Genomic DNA, 9,617 nt, shown 5'->3' on the forward strand with positions numbered 1-9,617 from the left:
GGCCAGAGGCCAGGCCGCGGGATGAGATCCAACACTGAGATTGCTGAATAAGCTTTAATATTTCCCAGGAGCGAGCAGGCGGGGTCGAGTCCCAGCCGGCTCAGCAGCAGCGGCAGGGCCAAGGCACAGTAGTGGGGGCGGCGGGCTCACAGGTACACGGGCTGCTCCTGGCCCGTGAGCAGGCGGTAGGTGGCGGCTGGCATGGTCTTGATGTGCACCTCATCGTGGGCCTCGGTGAGCAGCTCAACAATGCGCTGGTGCGGCGTGGCCACCACGCTCTGCCCGTTGATCTCTATGATGCGGTGGCCCACGCGGACGCCGCCGCGTTCAGCAATGCCGCCCCGGAGAAGGTTGCAGATCTGGGGAAAGGGGTGTTCTCAGAGGCCCCACACACAGGCTCTGCCCTGGCCCTTCCCAGTGCTGCTGCCGACCACCCGTGCCACAGCCACTGCCCAGGCCCGTAGAGAGACAGTCCTACAAGCCCCTGCCCCGCCCACAGCCCCGCCCCTACAAGCCTTTGCCCCGCCCTGAAAGACCCAGCCCCGCCCCCTGAAGCCAGGGCCCACCTATAGACACCACTGAAGGTCCCGCCCCGCCTACAGTACTTGCTCCGCCCATAGAACGCCCATGCAAACCCCACCCACCTATGGCACAGGCCCTGAAGCCCCGCCCCCATGCCCACACCACCCCAAGCCCCGGCCCCGGCCCCGCCCCTCACGATGCCATCTTCCACGCAGAATCCCAGCTGCTCTCGGGAATGCAGTCGGCGGATGATGGCCGTGGTGACCGGCGGGCAGTGCACGATGCTGAGCGTCACCGACGTCTGAGGCTTCACCTCCTGCGGGACGGAGGGCACTGGCCTCACGAGGCAGCCTCTGCGGAGGCTGCAGCCTCCCGAGCCTCAGTTTCCCCACGCGCCCGGGTGCGGGCCGGCCCGGGACTCACACGCACGGCGGCCTGGCACGCGGCCAGCGGCAGCCCCACCAGGCTCGCCCCGTTCACCGCCGTGATGCGGTCGCCGATGCTGAGCGCGCCCGAGCGCTCGGCCGGGCCTCCGTGCAGCAGGTTGGCGATGACGGCCGTGGGCAGCAGCGAGCCCCAGCCGGACTCCACCAGCGCCACGCCCAGGGCCTCGCCGCGCCGCTTCTCGATGCGCACCTGGGCACAGAGGGCAGCTGCTGGCACGGGTGCAGGCGGGGCCGGGCGGGCCGGGGGCGGGGCGGCCGCCTCACCTCCCTGCAGTTGTCGCGGTTGGAGAAGTGCGCCAGGTCGCCGTTGTGCAGGTGGCCGGCGCCGGCTGCCCCCTGGCCGGGCCGCGTGCCCACCCGGCTCGGGTCGATGCCGCTGTCCCGCAGGAACTGGCTGTAGGCCGCGGCGAAGGCCTGGCCAATGGCCTGCGCGATGAGCTGCGCCTGCGGGGGGAGAGGCTCGTGCTGCCTGCCCTGGGGCTTGGGGAGAGCCGGGGGAGAGGCAGCTGCAACCCTGGGAAATATATAGCAAGAATGGCAGGCAGTTATCACCCCTCAGCAAAGGCTGTGGGAAGGTTCACAGGACAAGTGGAGCATGAACTTAACTACTGTTAACTGGGGCTGTCCATCCCTTAGGCGGAGATCAGCAAAACTGGGCATTGGGGCTGGGGTTTAGCTCAGCGGCATAAGTGCCTGCCTTGCAAGCAGGCAGTCGTGAGTTCATCCCAGGTACCGATAAAAAGGAAAAAGACAAAAAACAAACAAACAAACAAACAAAAACCCAAAAACAGCATTCACGGGTAGGGCCTTGTCTACAAACTCCTATTCACCCTACAAAGCGCCAGCTCTAATATCCCCTCCACCTAGAACCTTCCCAGTCCTGCTAGGAATTAGATTGGCCTTGACTGTGGAGCCTTGAAGTGGCTATGTCTTAGCCACAAGGCTTAAGAGCACCAGGAAGCCACAGTGTGGTCATAGGTGACTTCTCAGCCCCACCGTCTGAGCCCAAGAGCAGGAAAGGCTAGGGAGGCAGCTGGGGGTGCCAGGCACAGCCCGCGGGGACCTGGCTGCTCACATCCTCTGAGTGGAAGACGTGGCACAACATCTTGTACAGGCAGTGCTCACGGTCTCCAGCTCCAGGCTTCCGGGCCAGCCGACGCCGGGCCATGAGCACCAGCACGGGGCCGATGTCAGCAATGTAGGAGATCGTCTGCAGGGCGTGGTCCATCATGGCCTCCTGGGGAGAGGGCAGTGAGCGGGGCCTTACCTGGCCTCGCCCCGCGGCCCAAGGAGGCTGGCCCAGCCCTACCTGGGAGTCGGTCATCAGCACCTTGATCCTCCTGGTGGACACGAAGAGGTCCACTTCCGTCATGGGCTGCGTCTCCCCGTCGGGCGCCTGGGCAGGAGGAAGAGCTGGGTCTCTGGGGGCCCCGCCCTCGGCCCTGGACCCGCCGTCCCCTGCCCGGCCTCACCTTCACTCGGTCCACCGCCTCTTGGGCCTGGGCCATGCGTGTGCTGGGGGGCGGGTTCCGTTCGGACAGCAGCTGCGTGGAGCCCAAGTACTTGGCCCCAAATATGACGCCGTCCAGGAGGTCCTCGTGGTCACACGGCCCAGCGACTGAGGGTGACAGGGGCGGCTCAGTCCTCAGGCGCCCCCCAGCCTGCCCAGGTCCACCCTCAGCCCTGCCACCCGGCAGCGCCCCCGGGGCCGGGCCCTCTGAGGTCCAGACCCGCGCGCAGACCCCAAACCAGAAGCGACGGTTTGCAGTTTACTAGAGATCTGCATTGAGATCACCCCGCGCAGGATTCCAAAGCCAGCAGCAGCTCGGGGTCCCCCAAATCTGCACCCCGCTCCGGGCAGCCCAGGGCAACAGGAGACCCCAGTCCATGCCAGTGGAGGGAGACAGCTGCCAGGTCCAAGGGCAGAATCTCCAGAGTGTCCAGAACCCCAGGGTGCTCGCCCCTGGAAAGTGGAACCAGCCCATCACAGTCCCACCCGCCACCCAGAAGCCACCTGGGCTCGGGAAACGCCTTCCACCGCGTCTGCCGAGTCGCCCAGGCTGCCGCAAACTCCCATCGAGCCTCCTGCCTCAGCCTCCCAGGCGCTGGGGTGACAGGTGTGGGCCTCTCATCTTAAAGTGCTTTTGATATGGCTATCTAAAAAAGTTAGTATCACACAAGCGCCTATTGCATTTCTCCTGTCTAGTTCTGCTGCGGAACTTGGTGACCGCGCGGGAACAGGACAGCTCTGTCCCGGGTTCTGGGTTCTAGAACAGCAGATAAACTGCTTGCTCCACCATCTAGAATTCTCTGGTCCGACTGGAACCAGGCAGTGTCATCAGCCCGAGGCCCTTGAATCTAGGACCACAAATGGCCATGTGTGGTGGCTCACGCCTGTCATCCCAGCACTCGGGAGGCTGAGGCAGGAGGATCCCCTCAAATTCAAGGCCAGCCTGAACTACAGAGTGAAATCCTGTCTCAGAAAACCAAACCAAACCAAACCAAACCAACACAAAACAAAATCTAGAACCACAAGCAACACAGGAAACTCTGGATCTGTCTAGGAGAATCACAGCGCCACTCATGATTCTAGAACCTTCTCAGGGGCACAGGACCCTCATCTCCCCCTCAGAACTTAATAACTGATTTAACCCAATTCCAGAACATTCCAGAACATTCCAGATGGCCAGAGCTAGTTCTTCCTGTGCCTTTAGAGAGCAAACACACAGCCTTTTCTATAAAGGTCCCAGTGGCTGATATTCTCATTTTCCTGGCCCTAAGGACAGGAAGCTCTGAGTAAACCGGAGCTCACAGACTGGACCCAGCTTCTTCAGCAGCCAGAGCAGGGTTTGAGGCTGAGTCTCAATAAAACTTTATTAACAACCACGGAAATCACACGCCATTTTCAACCTTCGCAAAATACTATTTTCCTTTTCTCTTTGTGCAGAGCGAGGGGCAGAACCAGGGTCTCCAGCAGGCTGGCAAGCATTCGGCACTGAGCGACGCCTGGGGCCTTTGTATTTTTTATCTTGAGAGGGTCCTGCCAAGTCATCCAGGCCTGAACTTGTGACCCTCCTGCCTCAGCCTCCCGAGGGCTGGGATTTGGGGCGTGGGGCACTGCAGCTCCTGAGGCTGCTGCGACAGCGGGGTGGATCTGACCTGCAGAAGATCTGTGCTCTCCACCCAGTGCTGTCAAGGGCCGTGCCCGACTCCTGCCTCATGGCAGAGGGTTCTCGGGGGCATCTCTGCTTGTAGGCCATGTGGCAATGGCCTGACACCACCCTGAGCCTCTCAAACCTCGCTCTCATTGGGTGCTGGACTCGGGTGCCCTCTGTGGCTGACCAGACCCCGAGTCCCAGGCCCAGTTGGGGGGGAGGGACTCACCTTCCTGCAGGGCAGGGCACGAAGCCAAGGTCTCGGGGTTCTAGAAGACAGAAGAGGGGCTGGGCTGAGTCCTCCTGCCGGGCTCTGGGCTGCAGGGGACCCCTGGAGGAGGCAGGTGCTACCTGGACCCCAGCCGGTGGTGGCTTTTCGGGTGTCACCAGAGGTGTCATCTCTGGCCACGGCTCAGGGGAGCTGCTTGAGCTCCTGCTGTAGCCCTGCTCAGCAGAGCCCTGCTCCGCCCAGTCGGGGGGTGCAGCCTCCACATCAGGGTCCTCAGGGGGCTGCAGCAGGCGGGGCGCGGGCTCCAGGGGCCGGTGGGGGCAGGGCTCGGGAGCAGGGCACTCCTCACACCGCAGCAGGCTCAGCAGGGCATCCCCGCCAGCCTCCGAGGACAGCAGCCCAGGGACAGCGGTCACTTCCTGGGGCGCCAAGCCACGGCCAGTAGCGATATGCAGTGGGCAGGGGGTGCTGTCTGGGGACAGGCCCACCAGGTCCCCTGGCAGAGCCTCGAACTGCTGCACCAAGTCCTGGACGCTGGATCCATCAAGTTCCATCTCACTCAGGCTGCCGGGTCCTCCAGAGAGTGGGTCCCACGGGGGGTCAGGGCTGGCGTCCTCAGGGGGCTCAAGAGCCTCCAAGTCCATGGCTGGAGGCCCTGAGGCGGGCTGGGGGGCTGTGCGGAACTCCATGCCTGGAACCCGAGCTCAGGCCGTCATCTCAGGGCTGAAAGACGGAGACCAGGTAAAGGCGGCTGCTGCCGTGTCCATTAAGCTGGCGTTTAATTCCCGGGGTGCTCTGCACAGATGCTATGCCACCTCCCAATCCTTTTTTTGCAGGACTGGGATAGAACCAGGGCCTTCACACTGAACTGCATGCATTCCTCCTGCCTCAGCCTCCCGAGTGCTGGGATTACAGGTGTACACGGCCATGCGTGGCTTATGGCTCTATTTTACAGACGAGCACACTGAGGCACAGAATGGGGATGGAGGAGAGACTGTGGCGGGCAGGCTGCGAACCCCAGGCTGTCCCTTGTACCTGTCACTCTCAATTCTTCTCCCTAGGTGGGCTTTGTTCACTCCAGCCGTGGCTCCCCCAAGTCCGCTAGCCCTGAAACGTGGAACCCAGGCTGGGCACCTGGTTCCTACAGACCCGGATGTGGGTTCCAGGTCCCCAGACTCAAGATTCCCTAGTTTGGTGACCCCGAACCTAATGCCCAAGCACCAAAGCAAGACTTCAGATCCAAAACTCAGCATTGGAGCGCGGTGGCTCCCGCCTGTCACCCCAGTGCTCTGAGAGGCTGAGACAGGAGGATCCAAAGTTCAAACCCGGCCTGAGCAACTTAAGAGAGCCTGTCTGAAAATAAAAAATAAAAAGAGCTGTGGGTGGAGCTCAGCGTGAATCCCCAGGGTTTAACCCCCAGTATGGGGGGAATAAAAAATAAAATAAAGGCGCACCCCAGTCTCTAAACTTTCCGATCACACCAAACTACTACGGCCTCGGATCCCAGACTACGGCGCCGGCCCTAGAGTCCCCACTTCCATACTCACTTTCTAAACCGAGGTCACCTCCACCCCGCGCGGTCCCAAGGACCCCGAGTCCCTGGCCCAGCCCTGGCATTTCCCGGACGGCGCTGTCAAGCAGCGGTAGCTCGTCTAGTTCCGTCCCCTGAGCAGTTCCCGCGGTTCCCCGACTCTGGGCATGCGCGGGCTCGCGGTGTCTTCTGGGAAATGTAGTCCTCTCAGCCAGTCTTTCCACACGACGGCGCTAGGGCTGTGCCGGGTCCCAAAGCAGCGTGTTCGAATCCTGTACACTCAACCCTGCAGAGGAGCTCAGATTGCCCCACTTCTGCAAAATGGGGTCACTGATCACTGCCTGTTGCTTTTTTTTTTCTTTTCTTTTTTGGTATGGGGATCGAACTCATGACCGCGCTTGCCAGGGAGGAGCTCACGCCGCAGAAATAAATCCCCAGCCTGCTGCCTGTTTCTTATTGCAGTGATGAGACAAGTGAAGAAGAAGGCCTAGGAAATAGTAAAGAACAGCGAAAAGTGGGTTCTTTGGGACACCCTACTAGTGTGATATTTTAAGCAAATTAATAATTGAAAAAGTCCAAAAAGCCAACGGAATATACTTTGAATATCACACAGGAGATAGCCTACAGGAATTGAGCATGTGTACCAAAGTTTAATGAAGCCAGGCGCGATGGTGCATATCTGTAATTACAGCATTAGGTAGGCTGAGGCGGGAGGATCGCCACGAGTTGGAAGCAAACCGGGACTGCATAGTGAGTTCAAGACCAGCCTAAAACCACTGCTTCGCCGGGAGTGGTGGCTCATGCTTGTAATCCCAGCACTCAGGAGGCTGAGGCAGGAGGATCGTTGGGAGTTCAAGACAAGCCTGGGCTACAAAGTGAGTTTAAGGCCAGTCTGAACTGCATAGACAGACTGTCTCAAAAAAGACAAAAGAAAAAAAAAAAACCCTGCTGCCTCAAAAAACCCAAAGAAAAAGAAAACTCTACAAAAGTTTAATGAAATCAAATATAATGCCTAAGGCTAGGAAGACTACACTTCCCAGAAGTCCGTGGGAGCCTACAACTCCCAAAGCACCCCATTCCACCCTGGGCTGCTTACGTCTCTGTCCCGGAAACGTGCGCGTGCAAGCAGTCGGCGTACGTCATGGCGGCCAGACGCCTTTTCATACCTACCTGTACGTGGGCTGCCTGGAGATCCCAGGAGCTCCCAACCCGCGCCGCCTTTGGAAGACTGTTGGTTCGAGATTATGCCAAGAAGCCAGGTGAGCTGCGTTAAGCGGGACCAAGGATGGGGAAGGGTGGACAGCTTGAGATTGGTAGTGCGCAGGCGCTGGTTGAGGGCGTGGGATTTAGGGTTACTGCGCAGGCGCCTGCCTCGGAGCGGCCTGGGGAGCATCAGCGCGCATGCGCCAGGTTGAACTCCAGCGGACCTGACTCTGCTCGCGTTTAGCGCCGCAAACGCGTTCCACTGCGCAGGCGCAGGTTTGAAGACTTTTTGAGGGCGAGCAAAATTATGAATTTAGGTTCCGTTACCGTCCCTGCCTCCAAATCGCTGCGTGACCCAGGAATTGAGGAGCAGGGGGACCCTTTAAAGTTTTTTAAAAGCTTAATTCAGCCCGGTCTTGAACTTGCTGTGTAGTCCAGATTGGTTTAGAAGCGATATCAAGGCGATCCTCCTGCCTCAGCCTCGTCGTGCTGAGATTACAGCTGTGCACTGCCACGCCAGGTCGAAATAATCAACGTTAGTTACACAATTTTTAGCTGGATTCAGGCCTCACCCGAGCTACTTTGTTGGAAGGAGGAAAAAAGGCAAACGTTAAAAAACACCTGAGCCAATGGAAACTTTCTCCCTAACAGCAACAAAAAGATAAAAATTTTTAAAAATACTATTCAGTATAAATAGAATCGAAAGCCGGGCATGGTGGTGAATAGCTGTAATCCCAGCCCAGCACTTTGAGAGGCTGAGGCAGGAGGATCTAGCCAGTCTGGAATACGCAGTGAGACGGTCTCAGCGCCAGAGGTTTTAAGGAGGGAGTCTGATGCTGGGTCTTTTCGCACATGGTCACTCTGTGGAGGGTGGGCAGGCTGAGGCCCAAGGACACCCGGGAGAGGGACAGCAGAGCAAGTGGCCTTCTGGGGGTGGAACCAGGCTGCAAGGTCCCTTGGTCTCCTCCCTGCAGTCATGAAGGGGGCGAAGGGAGCCAAGGGTGCTGTGAGCAGTGATGCCCTGAAGGACCCAGATGTGTGCACAGATCCTGTCCAGCTCACCACGCATGCCATGGGTGTGAACATCTACAAGGAGGGGCAGGATGTGGTCCTGAAGCCGGATGCCGAATACCCTGAGTGGTGAGCGCCCCCTCCCTCCTGTCCAGGGAGGAAGTGCCATCCTGCTGTTCTGACCATCCATAGGGACCCAGAGGATGAGGCTGGACACATACGAAGCCCCTGAAATGAGGCAGGCATCCTTTTTCTTGGTAGGGAGCCTGGGGAGGGGACACCTGAGCCAGGACCAGGGTGGGTGCTGCTTGTGCAAAGGCCCTGGGGCAGAACTGAACCTGTCGCAGGAGAGTGGTGGGGAAGCCGTCACCATGTCTGCCCCAGGGTGCTCAGACTGACCCCCTCTTCCTGTCAGGCTGTTCCAGATGAATGTAGGCCCCCCAAAGAAGCTGGAGGAGCTGGACCCTGACACCCGAGAGTACTGGCGACTGCTTCGGAAACAGAACATTTGGCGGGACAATCGGCTGAACAAGAACAAGAAGTTCTAGTGGGCCAGAGGGTGAGGTGAACCCTCGTCCCCCACCCAGGGACTCTTTCCAGGGAGAGAATGGACCTTGCCCGGATTGCAGGAGGTCCAGGCCCAGGGCCTGGCACAGTGGCGCACTCCTGAGGCCGAGGCCGAGGTAGGAGCACTGTAAATTCGAGCCCAGCCCGGGCGACTCAGCAGCTTGGCAGGAGCCTGTGTCAGAAACCAGAGGGGCCTCGGTTCCGTCCTCGCGCCCCAATATAAAGGTAAAAGAAACAACCCCGGCTGCCTCGGTGTGGTCTGGGCTCCAGACTGCGGCAGGGAGTGGGGCCCCTCCGGCCTGTGGGTCCGCCTGCAGCCCCCCGGGAGGGGAGAGCCGCCCGGTGTCATGTCGGGGCCTCAGGACTCAGAGAGCAGAGCTGGGGGAGGAGCCGCCCTTTTCGTCCAGAGCTGTAGGGGCCTCAGGCACTCCGGGACCTGGCCCTGCCCTGCAGCCCTCACTGGGGAACCCTGGAGTCCAGTCCTGGGGGTCAGGCTCAAGCCTGAGGGTTGGAGGTGTCCAGTTAGCAACAGGGGCCTCTAGGGAGGATGCTGAGCCACATTGTAGGACAGCTAGGCCCTCTAGCTCCGGGTCCCTCAGTCTGTCACATTCTAGGGAAGTGACAGCAGCATTCCTGAAGGGAACTGTGCACCTGCTTAAGCTCAAGCTGTTCCCCAGGATAAACACCCGTGGGACCTGGGCCACCAGCCCTGCCTGCAACAAGGGAGTCACTGGCTTGATTCACTCCTGCCACAGGGCCTTTGCACAGCCACAAAGCTGCCGGAGCGCCCTCCAGCCTCCTTCTGGTGTCCGGTCTTTCCTGCTTTGCTTTGGCTCAAGTGATACAGATGGAGAATGGATGGACAGACGGGCAGTTGGGGGATGGGCAGGCAGAGTTGGGAGAGAGGGTCTGGGTATGGGGCCTGGGGTGTCCCGCGGCGGGGCCCTGGCTGG

The 9,617-nt window shown here is 59.9% G+C and overlaps 2 protein-coding genes across 4 annotated transcripts; one reads left to right on the forward strand and one right to left on the reverse strand.

Annotated features, from left to right (window-relative positions):
* Positions 1–40: 40 nt before the first annotated feature.
* On the reverse strand, positions 41–6,259 carry Apba3 (amyloid beta precursor protein binding family A member 3). Of its 3 annotated transcripts, XM_063228907.1 has the most exons (11): positions 5,900–6,168; positions 5,388–5,459; positions 4,475–5,075; positions 4,353–4,392; positions 2,441–2,586; positions 2,278–2,364; positions 2,044–2,205; positions 1,233–1,412; positions 946–1,158; positions 719–838; positions 41–359 (listed from the first exon to the last, which is right to left on the reverse strand). In XM_063228907.1, the coding sequence occupies exons 3-11, from the start codon at positions 5,039–5,041 to the stop codon at positions 147–149; spliced, it is 1,728 nt and encodes a 575-aa protein (XP_063084977.1). In that variant the 5' UTR covers positions 5,042–5,075; positions 5,388–5,459; positions 5,900–6,168; the 3' UTR covers positions 41–146. The 3 variants fall into 3 exon arrangements, 2 of the variants coding, with proteins under 2 accessions (XP_063084977.1, XP_063084976.1); XM_063228906.1 differs by lacking the exon at positions 5,388–5,459 and having other exon boundaries at positions 5,900–6,161; XR_010040425.1 differs by lacking the exon at positions 5,388–5,459 and having other exon boundaries at positions 287–359; positions 1,233–1,482; positions 5,900–6,259.
* A 676-nt stretch (positions 6,260–6,935) lies between these two features.
* On the forward strand, positions 6,936–8,902 carry Mrpl54 (mitochondrial ribosomal protein L54). The gene is made up of 3 exons (XM_003460719.5): positions 6,936–7,142; positions 8,061–8,226; positions 8,513–8,902. Exons 1-3 carry the CDS (start codon positions 7,025–7,027, stop codon positions 8,643–8,645), a joined length of 417 nt encoding a protein of 138 aa, XP_003460767.1. The 5' UTR covers positions 6,936–7,024; the 3' UTR covers positions 8,646–8,902.
* Positions 8,903–9,617: the final 715 nt, after the last annotated feature.

This window comes from Cavia porcellus, unplaced genomic scaffold (genome assembly GCF_034190915.1).
Source record: "Cavia porcellus strain 051 isolate PalLab524CR breed Dunkin Hartley unplaced genomic scaffold, mCavPor4.1 scaffold_17, whole genome shotgun sequence".
Taxonomy (NCBI): Eukaryota; Metazoa; Chordata; class Mammalia; order Rodentia; family Caviidae; genus Cavia; species Cavia porcellus.